A 19,592-nucleotide genomic window follows, 5' to 3' on the forward strand; every position below is an offset into this window, starting at 1 on the left:
TCGTTACCGACCAGACCAGCCGGCCAAACCGGTGAACCAATAATGACGACCTGACTGGCCAACCAGTCACAATGGGTCATGTACTTTTGATTCAAAGTGCATCAAAGGCAACAATTACAACCTCACAAACTTATGAGGCACATTGCGCGATGGTTACAGCTCATTCAATATATTTGAACAGTTACTGCACATCCGGCGGTTGCAACATGCACGCTCTTTTCCAGCAATAGCTCTAAGCCCAACTCTTATATATACAAGATCCTAGAATCTCCATGTATCCGTATTTCTTTATACTTTAAATTGCTCATACTCTTTGGACTTTGGAGGAAATAAGAAGGTGTAAATTGTGATCAACAGAAAAATAACAAAGTGACTCTCGACCAGCTAATTGGCTTAAGCATAAACTCTGGACCAGCCAATTGGCTTGTCCTTGGTACTGGTGTGCAGCGGCAAATCTGCCCAAAGAGAGGGAAGATTGAAATCCCCTAACGATATCAACTAAAAATTCTTTCAATAAATTTATATAGAGACATATAAGGGTGTCTTGAAGAAAAGAAGTGTGTTTTGTAACATCCATCCAAAAATGTGAAATATTTTTCGAAAAAATTATATAAAATATTGTTTATGTCTCTAATAAATTGACTATAGAGCAAAAAAAAATATAAAGTCGTCAGGATTAACAACATTTTTTAAAAAAAATATCTTAATTTTCAACTCACGAAAAAATGGAGCTTTCATGTCCGATATGAATTTCTATTTTCTATTAGAGATAGAAAACTTTTTTCCATGAAAATATTTTCTTATATTTTTTTATTTAAAATTTTCAACTAAATATAACTTTTGAGGTCAATGTGCGCTACAGGAGATTTGCCGCCCTCCGACCTCGTCCCCACCAGTCTCAGACAGCGGAGGCGACTGCTTCCCCTCAAAGGTATTGTCCGCTTTGGACACGTCGTGCGCTACCTTTGGGGGTCTGCGTAGGTACTAGCCTCTTGGGCGCTACCCTCACGGTTTTGCCCCACAAAAGACATCTCTGAAGAGAAAGAGGTAGCCCCCCTCCATTTAAGGAGCAAACCTATCCGCTATCTAGTCGATGTGGGACTAAGTTCGGATCCTTTATTCCTACAACATAGCCTTCCCAGCGGAGGGGTTTGTGCTGGAGTCAAGGGCACTCAGTGAAAGCACCATTGTTGAGGTCAAAGTGAGGTCGGGCTCCGGCCCGCGCGTCTAGCGCTACGGATGGATTTTCTGCCCTCCGACCTCACTATTGATGAGGTTAAGATAGGTCGACCTCCGGCCTGCTCGTCTAGCGCTACGAAGGGATCCGCCGCCCTCCGACCTCGTTTCCACCGGTCTCAGACAACTGAGACGACTGCTTCTCCTCAGAGGTATTGTCCGCTTTGGGCGCGTCGTGTGCTACCCTCGGGGTCTGCATAAGTACTAGCCCTTTGGGCACGTCATGCGCTACCCTCACGGTTTTGCCCCACAAAAGGTGCCTCTAAAGAGAAAGAGATAGCTTCCCTCCAATTAAGGAATGGATCTCTCCACTATCTAATCGATGTGGGGCTAAGTTCGGATCCTTTATTTCCACAACAATAACCATATTGTCATTTCTCTTTTCATGAGCCAAACGTGCTCCGTAAATTTATGATTCGACCCGGGTACATGATGTTATTTCTCAATCCTCCTGCTTTCAAAGATATGTGGAAGTTGACCTTCATAAATCAAAAAAGTTCATAATTTAGCGTTGGAATCCCAAGATTTCGAACTCTTTCAAGTTCAGTCCTCGAAGAGGATAACTTGGTCCTGTAATGATAGCCATCCGTGCACTGTGGGACGACCGGATCTCGTGTATTGTAGGGCCATTGTTTAATATTAGAACGGGTATGATATGGAAGGAGACCGTCAACTTTGAAAAGCAACTCAAGATGTCGAGCACCAGCAGAAGCCCCAGGTGGCCAGGTCCTGCAAACAAACCCGTGATCGGTGTCTCGCCTTCTTAAGCCAATGCAATGGATATCAGTCCAACCTAATGGCCTGTTACCGACACGCTCCATCATGCCCCACCGCACGCAGCGGCGCATCCGTGTAATTTCCTCTGATCCGTGTAATTCTAGCGTTTTGCCGGAGTCACCATCGCATAGATATGAACAGAAGTACTGAAAGCGAATGCATGGATTCAGGCAAGAGCAGAGCCTGCAGTCCATCGATAGCCGCAGCTAGGTTACCGACAACGCGCAGCGGCGCAATCCGCGTCAATCTCAGGCACGAATCTTGAGATTTGGACAACATACGCGTTCTTTTCGCATTGGCGGTGCCAGGTCTACCAGAATCTGCCACGTGCCCTCGTTGGACCTAATCGCTCCTTGGTCCCCTTCGCCTGTAATCCTGCAGCCGCAGGCGGCCGTAGTCGAATCCTGCGTTACTCCCCGTGAATAACGGCACCAGATAAGGAACCTCGAAGGAGAGAAGGAGGAGGAGGAGGAGGGAAGCAAGGGAGCGACCTCGAATGGGTCAAGGGAGGGACCGTGGCGGCCTCCCCACCGCCCGATCGGGCGGCGGATCTCGCCGGCGGCAGATTCAGAAGACTTTGAACAACCTCAAGATCACCGTCCTCTGCGGCTTCGTCACCATCCTCGTCCTCCGCGGCACCATTGGCGTCGGAAACCTTGGCAGACCCGGCGGCGACGGCGACTCCGGCCAGAAGGTCATCGAGGACATCGACCGCATTCTCCGCGAGATCCGCTCCGATTCGGACCCCGACGACGAAGAGCGCCCGCCTCTCGACTCCTCCTCCAACTCGACCTCCCTCTCCGCAGTCAATTCCACAGTCGCCGCCGCCGCCCACGCGGCGGCCAAGAACTACACCCTCGGCCCCAAGATCTCCGACTGGGACGAGCAGCGCCGGCGGTGGCTGACGGAGAACCCGGGCTTCCCGTCCCAGGTCGCCGGCGGCAATCCCCGGATCCTCCTCGTCACCGGATCGCCGCCCAACCCTTGCGACAACCCCATGGGCGACCACTACCTTCTCAAATCCACCAAGAATAAGATCGACTACTGCCGCCTCCACGGCATCGAGATCGTCTACAACATGGCCCATTTGGATCGGGAGCTCGCGGGGTACTGGGCCAAGCTCCCGCTGGTCCGCCGCCTGATGCTCTCCCACCCGGAGGTGGAGTGGATCTGGTGGATGGACAGCGACGCTCTCTTCACCGACATGGCCTTCGAGATCCCGATCTCCCGCTACGACGCCCACAATCTTGTCATCCATGGCTACCCGGATCTCCTCTTCGACCAGCATTCTTGGATTGCCCTCAACACCGGCAGCTTCCTCCTCCGCAATTGCCAGTGGTCGCTGGATCTTCTCGACGCCTGGGCTCCGATGGGTCCCAAGGGGCCGATTCGGGAGGAGGCCGGCCGGATCCTCACTGCCAACCTCAAAGGCCGGCCAGCGTTCGAGGCCGACGACCAGTCCGCCTTGATTTACCTCCTGCTGTCGCAGCAGGACCGGTGGGGCGACAAGGTCTACATCGAGAATTCCTATTACCTCCACGGTTTTTGGGCCGGCCTGGTGGAGCGTTACGAGGAGATGATGGAGAAGTACCACCCGGGGCTCGGGGACGAGAGATGGCCCTTCGTGACACACTTTGTCGGGTGCAAGCCCTGCGGTAGCTACGGGGATTACCCGGTGGAGAAGTGCCTTGGCAGCATGGAGAGGGCCTTCAACTTTGCCGACAACCAGGTCCTCCGGCTCTATGGATTTGGTCACAGGGGCTTGTCGAGCCCCAAGATCAAGCGGATCAGGAACCAGACGGCAGCCCCTCTCGAGGTCAAGGAGCAGCTGAACCTCCAAGCTAGAATATCCAGTCGATGAGGAGGATTCACCAGCCATTCACCCTATTCCCGTGCCCCGCAAGGTCAGGTTTATGCCATTCGTTGTGAGATAGGTTCTTCAACTTAGCGAAGCATGTAATATTAAGCATTTGATGTTTCCTTCCTTTGATAGCAGCACACGCTCTGATTTTTATTGTTACCTGTGGGATTTCTTTGTGAATGAAAAATTAAAGAAGGAGGAGGAAAAATTCATTTTTTCTTCAGATAACAAGTACATTGTCATGAATCTGTGTTTGCCATCGAACAAAGAAGAAACCTTTGTAAGTTCAATTGTATAAAAACTCTAACTTGAGAGCCTCTCATCTATTGGGAAATATAAAATAGTTGCTTTCCTTCAAAAAATTTGCTTTTGATTGTCAAGAATCAAGAGCTCAGACATTGTAATTTAATTCCAATTCTAAACAATGATTGGGCTGCCTCTCTCTTCATGATGTAAAGTTTAATTCCAATTCCCACCTCGATTTATTAAATGCACCCTCAGCTTAAAGTTATTTTGCAAGTCGTAGCCATATTAAAAACGTAATAACTTGTCTGATAACTTTTCCTATTCCCCTATTACTTGTGAACCAAATAAATCCTCTAGTGTAGAAGTTTTGTAACATCATTAAGATTATGCTATGGAGTTGCAGAGTGATGAACCATTGGATAACTGATTGCTGCTTTTGCTCTTTGGAGCGGATTTTCTAAAACTATCCTTATTTTTTCTTTTCCTTTTCGTTAATTTTTCTGTCCTTTATTGGACATTGAAATTACAATAGTACTGTTTCATCTTTTTGAAATTCAAGAATCTGCTAGAAAATTAAGATCATGTTTTGCCTCCTCAAAGATCATATAGTACATTCCATGTAAACTAACCCACTTTTTTTATTTTGATCCCAATTATATATAAGAATTGATCCAACCTGTTTGGATACATAGGGGAGAAGACAAAATAAAAGAAAGAAAATGAAAGAAGACGAGAATCTTGAATTCAAGAGAAGAAAAAAGAAGAACCAGGGACACAAGGGAAAAGAAGAGAGTTTCTTTTCTCTCTGAATCTGTCCACATCTGGAGAGGTTAAAAAGGGGGATTTGGAGTGAAATAATTTCTCTTATTTCTCTCCTCTCCCGACTTACTTTCCAAAGGATGGATTTTAATTTCTATTCATTTTTGTCTCGAAATTTCTAACCAAACTAGAGAAAATGAATGTTTCTGTTCTCGTATCCAAAGCAAGATGTGTATTTTTTGCTCCTCGTTCTCTTCTCTTTTCTCAAATCCTCTCAATTCAAATAGGAATAAAGTGGGAAAGCAAGCTCTAAATTGTCCTTTCCTTTGAGGGCTTGTTTGGGGATGATCCACCGAATCTGGTTGGATTGGGTGGGGAAGAGAGCATCAGAGGGTGAGGGAGAGAGGTAGCTAGAGCAGATAGAAGGAGATCGTCGGGATCGCTAGATTGATCTCGGTAGAATTAAAAAAAGGCTTCTCTATTTTTTTTTTTTCCCCAATTTTATGGGGACGGGGAGGCCCTTGACCCCTTTCCGTCTTCCTTTGCACTCCCACTACCTCCTCCTCCCCCCTTCCGGCACTCTCATTGCCTCCAAATGCACTCGGATCTAGCAGATCGTTCCCAAACAGGCCTCTCTGTCGTTTCTTCATCTAGAAAAACCTTCATCTTGTCGAGCTTAGTTGGTTTCATATTACTATGTTTAGAAAAGTGTTATTTGTATATTTTTTGATTATTGTTTCCTGTTATTCGCCCCTATCTTTTCCTCTTCTTATTTCTTCACTATGGCGCATTACAAATTGTAAGCTGTGCTAAGCGGATGAAATGGGGAAATAAAGCTCATGTGGGAACTTTTGAGTTGAATCCTTGATCTTTTTGGTGGATCTTTGTACAAGCAGGTCAATTACTAGTGTTAATAACATGAGTATAAAGTGTGAGAGAAGATGATAATGTACCATGGCTATGATCTTGCATAGGATTATACTATGAAAAATGATTTATATTGCAAGATTAAGAAGCATTTCATTGTATGTTGAAGGTGAGAATTGCATTGGCTAGAGAGGCATGCATGTTTCATCAATATGGCCGTATTCAAGACCTCAACGTAATTTCTGCCTAAATTTTGCTAAAGAGTTTATCCTTTCATTCCAAGAGTGCGAGAGTCCTATAACGAAGGAAGATCCTATAGGTTTTCTAGACATTGCCAAAGTTCGGGTTGAAAGAATTCAATCGATCAATTCAGGTGTGCAAAAGGGAAGATGTGAATTCATCATCGCCAATACAAAGGAATCCTGAATTGGGAGCTGAAGAAAGCATTTCATTTATAGTATTTAACTTCAGCAATGGGTGCAACAAATCTTCAAATAAACATATGGAATATATAATGTAGGAGCGTTCAAACATGTCCTTTCAAACTTGCTATTAGGAATTGGCACCAGTTCATAAGAGTCTTCATCTTTCCCCCCTCCATTTTGCACGCGACGGGCCACCTTTGTCATCTTAACAATCTTGTAAAGGCACCACCATCTGTACTTTTCTCTCAATGATGCTGATGACTATTGGTGCCCTTTAAGGATTATTATTGTTGGATATGGACCTGCCATCCGTTGCCATGATGTTATGTGCTCAGACTGTTGGGATGCTGAAGCCTGCTTTAATGGAAAAGATGTTGTTCATGATGTTATAGCAAAGATGTTGATTCTGTTCTTCGTCTGTTGAATGCCATAGCATCTCAAATCTAATGATCTAGCTGTTAGAAACTTGTGACTGCTATATTGTTTTAGAAAGTGATTTTTTCAGCAGCATATATAGGATATTGAACTCAAATTCATGACCGTTAATTAGACTCAAAAAAAAGTTGTCTCGTTGCCTGTTATCCTGTTGGTTTTACAAGAAGATGGAGCCTCATGATCCCACTTAAAGCAATAATCAACCAGCCCTGTCCCAGTTATTTGGGTTGAGACACTAGTTATGGCATTATTGGTGGTTGCATTTATCTAAATTTGTGAGTTATCTGCATAGAAAAGGACATATTACATACTTGTCCACTTAAAATGTAAGTTCGGTAGATTTTATTGTGATGGAAACATAAGATCATAGTGTTTCAGGTAGGTCAGGCATACCCAGATCTGACCTGGACTCGGTATCTCTGCATCTAAACCAGTCCTTGACCTAGATCTGATTCTTAGACCAAGGTCTGGCAAAATTTTTATACCTTATCAAGAATGACATTACAACCTATTTTTGATTTCAAATAAAGCGAATCATGTTTGTGGGTTATGATTTATATTTAATTGCCGCTATTTTTTTATTTTGTGTGCTGCACTTTTCCTTTCTAAGCAAACCGAGTATTTGTGGCTCGAACAAAATGTTGCACATGTTAAAGGATATACTGGATGCTTATTATACAAGAGGGAAGAGTATCTAGTGATCAAGGTATGCAATTCATACACATTGCTTTAACCGATTGCTTGCTCCTTTTTTTATTTTTATTTTTATTTTTTTGAAATTTTCGAATGATCTTGGTCTAATATGACTGCTGTACATGTTCTTTTCTCAGGAAGACACTGGTAACTAGTTAAGGGCATCCTTCGAAGCTTCTTTCCGTATTGTCTTGGATATGGTACATTTTAAAATGTAAAAGCCGTAGGATTCAAAAAAAGTGGTGCCTAGGCGAAGCAAGTGGCAGGCAACTCATGGCTTGACAGATTGGAAAGCTTCTATTAGTGCCCTGCCCCTATGCCTACTAGCTCTGGCTGTAAACCCCACAGAGGGGACAAATCCCCTCTTTAGCTACTGCAACAGCCGATGAGTTGATTAAGCTCACGAACCACCAAATGATTGAAGCAATTCCTTTTACGCACCTTCATATCTTCTCTTTTGCTCTAACGATTATCTAAACATTCATTGACCCGATTATTAGGGGACATTCGAGCCAGCCTAGATTTTTTCAAATCAACCAGCTCTTATTTCTATTACCTTAAAGTCAGAAGTTGGCGAGTTGGGGAAACATAGCCAACCAAGCAAGCTCCGTGACTAAGGATAATTGGGCGGATTCAAATATGTGGAAATAAGCTCCGTAATAACGGGAGGACGTTTACCCGGAGTCCTAATAGAGTAATAGTCGAGAGCAACAAAAGTTGGTCGGGGAAAAAAGAGGGGAACATGGCCCAGCCTTCGAGTCTTGATCGACAACGCATCTTTTGTTCGAACGTGTTGAGCATTGACAATGGTATGTGCTCCCAGCCCCAATGATTGCGCGATCTATTTGGCACAGGACGGTCCGGGGGAGGCCGAAGAGCTCGATCATCTTTTATTCGTTCATGGTAGCCAGGAATGAATGCGGCAAGTGGTTGATTGATGTGAGACTTGGCGGAGCACTGGGTTACAGGTGTGTCCCTAAGCATTGGGGAATGAGAAAATAGAGCTTCTCATATCGGTTGCAGGGTAAACCTTTGCATTCAACCAGATCGTCAATATGTTCGAGGCTGGTTGGACTTTGGAGGGACTTGGTTAGTTTCCTCCCTTTTTCTTTTCTTTTCTTTTCTTTTTTTTTTTGGGGAAGTCGTAACAAACTAAATATCTTAGAAAAATCTTTGAATCAAACATGATTGAAATCTAAATGAAAAAATGAATCAGACTTGAACTAGCCAAAAAAAAACAGAGGCAAGGAGGGCACTAGCATCGAGGAGGAGGAAAGCATTGGTGATCTAGAAGGATTCCTAAATCGGTGTGAACAATTTTGGCTACTATGAGCAGGGTTGAACAGGGTCCAAAAGCGATATCCGCTGCATCGGAGAGTTGAGTCATAGGCCAAACTTCTGGATCCCATAACTTGGTCATACTTCGTCCAATTGAGATGATTTTTTTTTTAAAAATTAGGTAATTTTTCAAGATCTACAACATGATACGACGTCCTTTCGGAGATGGTGCCTCTAGTAGTTGAGCTCAAATTTCATTATTTGGGATTCGAAACGAACCGATCAAACTGAAAGTTTTCTTTTCAGATAAAACTTTGATGGAGCGTAACTCTCTATCCTAGAAGAATCAGGCGGAGAGACATAAGGCAGAATTGATGTGGACATTGAAATCCATTTCTTCAAGAATTTTAGTTTTTTCTAGAAAATTTATATTAGCGATATCCATTTCAGAAAAGAGTCCTACTAGGATTAAAAACAGAAATTCAATCCAAATTGTGTAAGGATGGACCTCACATCATAAATAGAGGCTATGTACCTCATTTTTTTAATCATCAATGAAAGAAAAGAAAACTTAAGCTTTACTTTCGAAATTTCATGATATTTTGCGCCTGTCAATTTACGCCCTCGCACTAAAGATTCCTAGGTTAAAAATAAATTGTGGTGATTCATTGCTACTTTTATTCAAAAAATGACATTGAAATTCATTTGATACGACTTTTTTTTTTTTTCATTGTAATTTCATAGAATATATTAGATCATTAGAAATTTTACGAGTGAAGAATTATTTAGAAAATTTTTCACCTCCCAAAAGGGAAGGGTGATGGCCCCGTTTAAACCCCCCGCTTGCGTGTGAGAGAGCGCGAGAATGCCGGTGGGGGTTGTAATCAGGGAGAATTTCAAAGACAGTTTATCCAAAGCGAGAGTGACAGATGGAAGCTCCCCGCGTGCCCCCTTGAATGAACTGTTCATGCTGTTAGCTCTCCCTGCTAAGAAGTCCCGTCCTTAAGATTGCGCCAAACTATCCTTTTCAAAAGAGATATGAGCCAGGGAACAACACATATGCCATTCGGTCCCATTTTAAATCTGTGTCTGCTTACGTTTCCCACCCCTATGAGTACAGTATCCATCACCACATTTAATCATTCCAAGGTGGCTACCAACACCGATATTTCTAATAAAAAATCCTCCATCTTGCGTGGGATTACCGCCAAGCAGCTGAGCTTTTTAGGCAGTACAAGGAGAGTAGAGCTTTTTAGAGCTCAGAAGGTGGCAGGAGTTGGATGAGTTAAAGTTGGGGGAGGGCAAAATTGAAAGCTCGGTATTCCAATATGATGCATCCATACATTTGAAATCTCATGGTTTGAATCATCTAATATTCCTCGGAATTCATCATGTAAGCGAACGCACTATTTTATGGCAACCGGTACGGTGGCGATAAGAGAAGATGGAACCAAGGACAATCCATCTGAGATTTCGTTATGCAGTTTGGTGGAGACCGAGGCTATTTTACCATCGTAGGCCTCCACCTACCCTTGAACCTTTAAATTATTGGTGCAACGACTCATGGCGTTGCTCATTCGAAAAGAATGTTCATCCCACGCTGGGTCGGACGATGGTTGGGTCCCACGGCAGCAGCTCGTTCATGCTTCTAAACAAGAAAGCACTCATTATTCCGTTTCCCAGCTCACGCAGTTGCGATGCCATCCTGAATGGGAGGTAATTTGGGAGCATTCATGGTTGGGTGTCTTACTCGCCATCCAAATTCCAAAGCTCCAAGCTCCACCAGCGGTGCACCCTAGCGAAGAGGGGCCACCGACGGGACCCGAATAATGAAGACCGCGATATTTCCGCGGAGGGGGAGAATGAGATGTTTTTGATCCCTTTTCTTTATTATTATTATTATTTTTTTTTTTTTTTTGCACCTCACCTCGCCCATTTCCTTTTTTTTTAATATTTTCTTTCCTTCTTTTTTTTTTTTTGCTTTTTCTTAAAAGGGTCGGTCAGAGCACTCTTGCTCATTCTCGTGAAAAGCAGTTTCCGTTTTCTCTCCCTGTTCTCCGCCTCCCAGACCTAACCCTAATCCGCTCCTCCTCCTGCTTCCCCCTCTTTCTTGTAAGATTCGTCGCCATTCCCGATCTCGAAGCCATTAGACCCTAGCATTCTTCTCGCTCTCCTCGATCGAGCTCGTCGAACTGGGTCTCCGATCTGAGCTGGTGCTGGCTCCCGGTATGGTTTCTTTTCCACTCAACCTTCACTCAGCTTAGTTTTTACGGCTTCTCTACTGGCTCTTACTGCCGATTTTGTCTGGAGTAATTTTTCTTGGTTTTCATTTTTTTTTCAGTTGATGGAATGGAGGGAGTAATCCACCTTTTTTTCAGCAATTTCAAATTTCTTCTCGTTTTATTTAATCTCTTGCGTGTTGATCAGCTTGGAGAAGTCTGTGCGAGGAAAAAGGAAACTTGTTCCTTGTAAAGATTTAGAAATGAGCGTGGGGTAATGGAACCCCCGCTTCTCTTTCATATCGTTTTATTTCGAGCGTCAAAAAAGCCATGTGGTTGTCAAATTAGTGGAAATGAATGCGGATTGCGGAAATCTGATTTTACTTTTAATAAGTTTCGCAAAGCCAGCTATTCTCCTTTGCTGCTTAGCGGATGCAGGTGAATCGGTTTGAAATAAAGATGACTGAATGTATTTGAGAAATTGGTTTGTCGCCTTGTCTTTGTAGTTTCAAGTTTGGATATCGAAACTTGAGTCCTTCACATCTAGAGCCTTGGTGTTGGCAATTATGACCATGAAAGGAGCAGGAAAGATTACAGTTGTAGCTGACTGTCAAAACTTAACTCTATGTTGTCACTTCTAGTAAATGTTGTCAGTAAAAACCATACCATGTATCTGAATGTTTGTAGCAGAAATCTGGTGCACATGCAGATAGCTAAAAAGTAAATTTCACTGCAGAGTTGCAGCATTTTAATTGCATAAGAGATGCAATTCAAGTGCGGCCCTTTTTACTTCTAGGCATTCACAAAAGCTCTTGACAATGAAAACTGACATTTCAAACCAGGTGGCTACTTTGAGTTCTTTTTCATGTCAAAGCTCTGTCGTGTGCTAAGAAGATTGATCGGCAATGTAATACTTGTTTTCTCCCTTTTTTTTTTTGAAATTTTTAGGCATTTTAGGCTGTAGATATCAATAAATGGAATAGGGATGATTTGCCTTCATGTTCTTGGACTGTGCATATGAATAACTGGAATAGGCAGATTTTCTAAATTAAGTGTGTCAACCCATCAACTTCAGTTAAATCAGGTTGTGTTTCCTGTCAAGCCTGAGCAACACTTTGACTTGTAGGAAATGTACTTCCGTCAAGTTGATAACTCAAAATCTATCTATATATGGCTGAATTGGTGGCATTATAAGTCTTAGTGTGATGCTGAAGGTTAGAAGCTAAATTGAACACTTATGGCACTAAAAGTTATTCAGACCTGGGCTAAACTTTGGGGGAACTCTGAATTAGTATCCAACCAAGAAGGTTAGTGACAATTGAGGAATAAATTTTTATGACTAGTTTTCAGAGTCAGTTATATTCCTTATAAATTCTGTACCCTGTTGTTTGGCTGCAAGCTTTTGTGCTTTTTCATTTTGCTCTGAATCTGTGTCACATCAAAACACTGCTAATTCCCTAGTTCAATTGATTCTAGGCTGGGCCACTGGTTGGGCTCCATTTCAGTTTCAAATTTCTTTACCAGGGTTGAACTAGTAGCTGTCTCAATAAATAAAATTCAGAACTACTACCAAGTGATTTCTGTTTTCATGCATTGGGATTCATTATCTTTTAATGCTGTGTTATTGCATTTAAAGCTAACCTTAATTTGGCTACGAGCATGTACAATATTGTGACCTTTTAATGCATTGCAGTCACATCGAGCAGGATCATGGTGCACATTGATGTGGAGAAGTTGTTATGCAGGCTTGCTTCAAGTATAATAATTGATATGCATGAAAAGAATCTATGTGAAAAAGTTTGGTTTTTCTCAAGTTTACTTCACTACCCACTGGATGGCTTCTTGGGAAACGGGTTAGTTATTTAATCCCTCATTTTGCTGGTAAAGTAGGTTGTCTTGGTTGGTAGAGCCACGTCAGAAAATGGGTTCATCAGGTGGTATCTGTGAGATTGTCGAATCGAATGAAGAACAAAAATCAGTTCATCATTTTAATAGATCTAACGCACTTAGTATTAAATCAAAAACAGATAAGCGGGATGGTAAGTCTCATGGTCATCCTGTGGAGGATGACCTTGACCGGCTTTTGAGGGCAATTGATCTCAGGACCTCGTCAGGGATTCTCGGTCCTTCTCACCAGGCTGGTGTGGACTTGCTGAGGAAGAATACTCTTAAGAAGCCGCTTAAAGTTGGGATATCTCAAGCATCAGGAATAGGAATATCTGACTCAGGGACCTTGAAACAGGCACTACGAAGGTTATGCATTTCTCAGGCATCGGAGATGGCTGCTGTGAAGAGGTTATCGAAGCCAATTGGCTTATCTGGTGTCTCTGAAGCTGGCACTATTAAAAGGCTGTACGCATCTGTAGTGGTACAAGCAAGCGACTCTAGTCTTTCACTAGGTGAAGAAAAAAGAAATTTGGTGGAGATATCCATTGTTCCTGAAAAACTTGCCACGGAGTCATCTGGAAAAACCGCTGGTTTCTGTAAAACAGGCTTGGAGCCATCCAACCAAGATGTTGTTTCTTCACTGTTTTCTGCAGTTCCTAACACAACTAAGGTACCAAAAGTCAGAATTCAAGATGTTCTTGATCATACATCAGCAAAAACCAAAAGTAATCCATCAGTTGCCTCAGAGATAGAGAAGAAGGGAAAGACGATTTCTGTAACATCCGCATCTGGCTTCCAGAAAGGGGCCGAATTAAGCAAGGTAAGTCCACGTCTGATCAAGCCCGTATTTCGGAGCAAGACTTTCGTTAAAAAGAAAGGAAAGAGGGAACCGGCTTCAAAATCTGGTAATTCCAGCAGATGTGAAGTTGACAAAGCTGGCGTCCTTCCTAGTAAAACAAAGTCAGGTTGCCAAAAAGAATCTGGCTCTCCAGCATCCAGCAGTATGATTCCTGCTGCTGCAGTTGCCGCAGAAAACATTTACAGTGGTGCAAACAAGCCTTATTTCAGTCCAAATATCTGTAATGGTGGTAGAGCTGTTGGTGTGAAAACAAGTGAAGGCTCAAGTTCAAGAGAAAAGGGGGAATTCTCCCAAAGTTCTAAAAGTAGCATTGGTGATTATAGTAGCAGCACCAGCATCAGTGAGGAGAGCCATCATAGTGTCTCCAGCAGTAATGGCAGTAGGCCTCACATGTCAAAGGATGTGAGATGGGTAGCAGTTCACCACATCATGATGCAACAAGGAAGCTTAGGGTTGAAGAATTTTAAGCTTCTCAGAAGGCTTGGTTGTGGAGATATTGGGACTGTTTATCTTGCTGAGCTAATTGGTTCAGAATGCTTATTTGCATTGAAGGTCATGGATGTTGAATTCCTGGTGAGCAGAAAAAAGATGCTTAGAGCACAAACAGAAAGGGAGATACTGCAAATGCTGGATCATCCATTCCTTCCTACCTTGTATGCCCATTTTACGACAGATAACCTTTCTTGTCTAGTCATGGAGTATTGTCCAGGTGGTGACCTGCATGTCCTCCGACAGAAACAACCTGGAAGATTTTTCTCTGAACCAGCTGCTAGGTAGGTCGCTTCAACTGAAGACCACTTGTAGCTTAGCGGTTGCATTTTTCTATCAAGAAAGCATTGCAGAAATTGTTCAAATCATCCTTCTAGCTGTGTTTAAGTCATGCCATGGTGCTCCATATTGTGGTTTACTTTAATCATCCCTCCCACCCGCACTTAGATGGGAGGTTTAGGAAGAGCCTTTTACGACATCCAGGATTTTTGGGTAGGGATAATATTCTATCAATAATAAATCACATCTAAATTAACTAAACTTGCTAAAGAATACTCTGCAAAAGTAGGAAAGAAAGAAACTGATATGAACAAACAAATTGCCTTAATTCCTAACGGAGGTTATTTTAATAAATAGAACCATGGCAAATCCAATAATCTGACTCGTTGGAACCAGTCAAAGCCCCAGATAGCTTCTTGTTTAGTTCCTCCAATTTTAGGAAATCAATACAGAATTTGATTGCTGATTTAGTTTTGATAAACTGACACGTGAAAAAGTGCTGTAATGCACTAGAATCTCATGAAATCCAACTGAAGTTTGGGTGAAGGATGTGACAGTGTGAGGCACTTTTCTGTGCAGCTTCTTGAGTGGCATACTGGTTGCTGTCTTCTAAACAATTGTTTGAACCCAAATCTACAAACATGAAGAACTCTTTAGTCAGAAAATTCAGCTATCATTTATCTATAGCACCAGCCACACCAGATAGGAATCAGAACACCTTTGGCATGTGCCCAGATTCAGAGTCGGAAATAATTGAATATATAGCGAAGCAGAGATCGTATGTGCAATCAATGTGCATCATTTATATATTTTGTTATGCTTTAAGAGTGTGTATATTCCCTGTTGATGCTGCAAACTCATGCTGTGCAAACATTTCTGCAGGTTTTATGTTGCAGAAGTCCTCCTTGCCCTGGAGTACCTGCACATGTTAGGGGTGATCTATCGAGATCTCAAACCAGAGAACATCCTAGTTCGTGATGATGGTCATATCATGCTATCTGATTTTGACCTTTCTCTTAGGTGTTCAGTAAGCCCTACCCTTCTCAGATCTTCATCCTTGGGCACAGAGGGGCCTGCAAAGAAGCTATCAGGACCTTGTGCTGAAAACAGTTGCATTGATCCTCTCTGCCTTCAGCCATCCTGGGTTCATGTTTCTTGTTTCACACCCCGTCTAGTATCTTCAACCATGGCAAAGACCCGCAAGCTAAAAGCTGACCTAGGTGGCCAGGTCAGCCCACTTCCACAGCTTGTAGTGGAGCCCACTGATGCTCGATCTAACTCCTTTGTTGGGACCCATGAGTACCTGGCTCCCGAGATTATCAGAGGAGATGGACATGGAAGTGCCGTAGATTGGTGGACCTTTGGAATATTTCTATATGAATTACTTTTTGGTAGGACACCTTTCAAGGGACCAGGAAATGAAGAAACTTTGTCTAATGTGGTCTCTCAGAGTTTGAAGTTTCCTGAGAGCCCAGCTGCTAGCTTCCATGCAAGGGATTTGATCAGAGGGCTTCTGGTAAAGGAACCAGAGAATAGGCTGGGATCGGTCAGAGGGGCAGCGGAGATTAAGCAGCACCCATTCTTTGATGGGCTGAACTGGGCTCTGATCCGTTGTGCTGTGCCACCTGAAACACCAAGAAGTTATGACGTCGGGATTCCAGTTGTGATGACTAAGAAGAAGGAAGGAAAATGCCTGGATTTCAGGAGTAATGGAGACGACGTGGAGTTTGAGCTTTTTTAGCAAAGTTCTCTTCCCTGAGGAGTGTACTTGGGTTTGGTAGCTGTCACCTGTCCTTTTACTCCCATCTCGTCATTGTAAGTGATAGCTGTCAATGTAAATGTCGATCCATATATTACAGTGAGCTTTCATTTCTTGTTAATAACGTGAATTTGAATCAAGAAAAAAATAGCAATCTGTTACCTACTTATTTCTGTTTCATCCCAGAGTGCTTAGAGCTGAATCTGAAGTAGCGGCAATATACAGGAAGCCTGCAGCTCTTTTTTTTGTGGATGAGACATGTCCTTTTTGTTCTTGTTTCATGATTGTTTCATGATTTTTAATGTGAAAATGTCATGGGATTGTACATAACTTTTTGCATGAAAAGTTGAATGGGAATATCAATGATGCAATAGCTGGGATGATAGATGCAATGATCAAATATATGTTGGAAATGATGTATAAAGGACTTAAAGCTGAAATGCAGAGCAGTTGCAATCCCCCTTGGTCTGCTGTTCTGCTGCCTCTTCAATCTTTTGTCAACCCTGCCAATGTTTCTTCCTCTTGGTGCCGGACAGCAGAGAAGGAGAAAGAGAGAAGAACGAGAGAAGAGGAAGAAAGGCGGGAGAAAACTAGGAAAGAAATTAAATTTTCATTCATAGCGTACTCTAAACGATGTATGGTACAACATATTTATAAGGCTCAAAAATGCAGAAAGATTTCTAAAAAAAATTAATCTCAGAAAAAATTCTTAAAATAACAAAATACCAAAATAAGTTCTAAAGACTATCAAATAACAAAATATCTTAATAAGTTCAAATAAAATAAAATCACTTCAACCACCATAATGAAACTAGCTAAACCATCCTCCGGCGGCGACTGGAGACCCGAATGATGGGCGATCTCACATTGGTGTCCGCACCAGCTTTTCTCGGATTGGAAGAAGTCGATCTCGACGAGCGCGGCTCGATGTAGCTCTGGTAGTACTTCAAGAAGTTCAGGTCAATTTGCTGAAGCCCCTCACGTGTGATCCAAGTGGAGTTAGACTCTGGTCGTCCTTGCCAACGAACCAAGAAGCGTCGAATATCTCCATCACTGGTAAAAACTGTTTGATCGTCTAAAATAGCATCAATGTACTTTTTTTGTGCTTGGTGAAGGAGTAAAGAAATTGAAGCTCATATGAGATCAATAATAAGGGAATAATCGGGCTCAGAAGAGGAATCAGCAAAAAAGTCATCGGAGATTGTTGGTGGGCTCTTGTAAGCAACCAAATCTTCAACATTAAAAGTTGGGCTATACAAAAATCAAATAGGAGGTCAATGACATAAGCGTTAGTGCCAACCCTATGCAATACTCTAAATGGCTCAGCACTACAAACTTGCAATTTCTTAATGGTTCTAGGAGGAAACCGCTCAGGCTGAATACGGATCAAACATAATCCCCAGTTTGAAACTTCTTATCACGCCTGTGGGAAGCTTGCAGTTTATAGTGAGCATTACTTGCATGAATGAGTTTGTGGTTTTCCTGATGTAACTTATGAATGTGTTATGCAAATGCATGGGTAGAATCCGAAATCCTAACATAAGGTGATATGGGTAGGTTCATATGAACATGTTTATAGAAGGGAATTGTATGCATGGTCTCATCTGCATGTTTAATTCATGGCCTTCATGTGCAAACATCTAGCCATTATGCAGACTTTGTTATAAGAATAACTATGTAGGATCCCACCACTTGGAATCTCTGTGCCACTGGCTTGTTCTCCTTTATGTTGTCACATTACAAAATCCTTGTTGGAGTAATACCTCTGGTTCATCTGAGGTGAGAATACCAGTTCAGTGCCACATTTGTATGCATGATTTAATTGTGCCAGCATACTGGCATCACCTGAACTCAGTTAAGGGATGCATGGTGATGGCATGCTGGCCTGTAATTGGGCAGCCCGACGCTTCAACTTTCATGCACATTGAGGTCTGGGTTCACTTTGCCCTATATAATTTGCAATCTGTTGAGGTATAATTTTATCATTGTATTGTAAGATGCAACGGGTTTGTAAATTGGATCATCATTTATGTTATTATCACTGTCATTAAGACAAAGGTTATCTACTTGTGAAATGACTTCTTTTTTCTGTTATTTTACCATTTGCAGGTTAATTTCTTACTTGTCTCTTGCATATATTCGAGTGACCTGGCGGTTTAGAGCTCGCACAAGGATATGAAAATTTATCAGATTCTTTGAGGTTGATATGGAGGCTTGTAGGATTTTTTCTTACCAATTATGATTCTTCTTGGGAATAGTTTTTGGGAGTTCTAAAAGAAACTGTACAAGTAGGCTTAGCAGCATCTCATCAGTCATCAGATAGGTTGCACTTGGTGGCATAGGTTGTAATCATCAGAACCTTATATAGTTTGGAAGCATCTAGTCTATTAGGACAATATGCAAAAATTGAAAAATCCTAGTGAATAATTTTTTCTCATTCTTTGCAAATACTTGCTTATTCAATTATTAGAAAAATGATTCTGTTGTTCGCAGTTATATTTCTTAAAGGAGGATTTTCTGTTTCACCAAAAAAAAAAAAAAAAAGGAGGATTTCTGGTGGGTCAAGAAATGACAGTTCTTACGAGAGCCATGTACTTGGTTGTCCCTCCAATATCTTTTAGCTGTTAGAATTTTACAATAAAATATTTTTCCTTGCATGCCACAATTGTGTGCAATTATACTTATACTCAAAATTCCGATATTGTTGTATTTTGTTGCGCGTTGTACGTACAGTATGCTGGAATTTTCTGCTGTCAAACTGATGCACAGTATTTGTAATATCCAGTGTTTTAGAATGTCGGCTTCTTGGAAGAGGCTTACAAGGTGTTATCAGTGCAGGATATTGGAACAGTGGCACTCCCAGTTCTTCAAAGAAAGTACCAATATGGTGGACATGCTTTAGGAAATTTGTTCTAGCCAGGTAAAATTGGACCCTTTTTTTGTCAAGATTGCTGCAGTGTGTTTTAATTGCTATGGCAAATTAGTTCTTAACACATGAATTCTTTTATCCCGGAAATCCTACGCAATCCATTCTCTGAAATCATAGTTGACATGCATTTTTATTTTTCATAATGTCGATTACATATAGAAGGAACTATATGCCAGCTAGCATGACAGTCCCTGCTTGTGCGGTTCTACCGCCGAATGATATGATCTTTGTTAGTCTAGGATGCGTTAATTGCCCACGTATCAGGCGTATATTAAATCTCTGCCAGCTGATAAGAAAAAGGTTGCATAAAAAGTTCCAAATCGAGGGGTACAGAATCATTTCATTCCCATTTCAATCTGCAAAATGGCATGTCTGGACTCGGCCGTTATATTATATCTACCGGGTTCTAGTGCGGAAGAGAGAAGGTTAGAAGGAGGAGGTCCCAAAGGGGCGCCTGCTGCACATCCGTGAGACCCAGCACTGTGGCCGCTGGGGCTAACGTAACGTCAAGGTGTAACCTGGGCCCCGTCCAATAAATTGGGTCGGCACGAGATTTCTCTCCCTAGCAAATGACTTCTAGGCCGAAATGAAACA

At 42.3% G+C, this 19,592-nt stretch overlaps 2 protein-coding genes across 6 annotated transcripts; both read left to right on the forward strand.

The window, feature by feature from the left end:
* Window positions 1-1,979: 1,979 nt before the first annotated feature.
* Window positions 1,980-4,097, forward strand: LOC103706101 (putative glycosyltransferase 2). Its single transcript, XM_008790108.6, has one exon. The coding sequence runs from the start codon at window positions 2,510-2,512 to the stop codon at window positions 3,872-3,874; it is 1,365 nt and encodes a 454-aa protein (XP_008788330.4). The 5' UTR covers window positions 1,980-2,509; the 3' UTR covers window positions 3,875-4,097.
* Window positions 4,098-10,148: 6,051 nt separating this feature from the next.
* Window positions 10,149-16,232, forward strand: LOC103706110 (serine/threonine-protein kinase D6PK). 5 transcript variants are annotated; one of them, XM_039133331.2, is made up of 5 exons: window positions 10,595-10,803; window positions 10,919-11,070; window positions 12,490-12,649; window positions 12,824-14,315; window positions 15,193-16,232. In XM_039133331.2, exons 3-5 carry the CDS (start codon window positions 12,571-12,573, stop codon window positions 16,049-16,051), a joined length of 2,430 nt encoding a protein of 809 aa, XP_038989259.2. In that variant the 5' UTR covers window positions 10,595-10,803; window positions 10,919-11,070; window positions 12,490-12,570; the 3' UTR covers window positions 16,052-16,232. The 5 variants fall into 5 exon arrangements, with proteins under 5 accessions (XP_008788354.3, XP_038989259.2, XP_088576833.1 ...); XM_088720708.1 differs by having other exon boundaries at window positions 10,601-10,803; window positions 10,919-11,234; XM_008790132.4 differs by lacking the exon at window positions 10,919-11,070 and having other exon boundaries at window positions 10,149-10,803.
* The last annotated feature ends 3,360 nt before the right edge of the window (window positions 16,233-19,592 follow it).

This window comes from Phoenix dactylifera, chromosome 4 (assembly GCF_051530095.1).
Source record: "Phoenix dactylifera cultivar Ajwa chromosome 4, Ajwa_hap1_PhDact_Kaust_v1.1, whole genome shotgun sequence".
Classification (NCBI taxonomy): Eukaryota; Viridiplantae; Streptophyta; class Magnoliopsida; order Arecales; family Arecaceae; genus Phoenix; species Phoenix dactylifera.

Bases quoted from the DNA above. Each gene is read 5' to 3' on its own strand.
- LOC103706101 (XM_008790108.6), top strand. From the start codon at position 2,510: ATGGGTCAAGGGAGGGACCGTGGCGGCCTCCCCACCGCCCGATCGGGC.
- LOC103706110 (XM_088720706.2), top strand. From the start codon at position 12,718: ATGGGTTCATCAGGTGGTATCTGTGAGATTGTCGAATCGAATGAAGAA. The intron at 14,316-15,192 runs GTAGGTCGCTTC...ACATTTCTGCAG, and splicing joins TTCTCTGAACCAGCTGCTAG to GTTTTATGTTGCAGAAGTCC.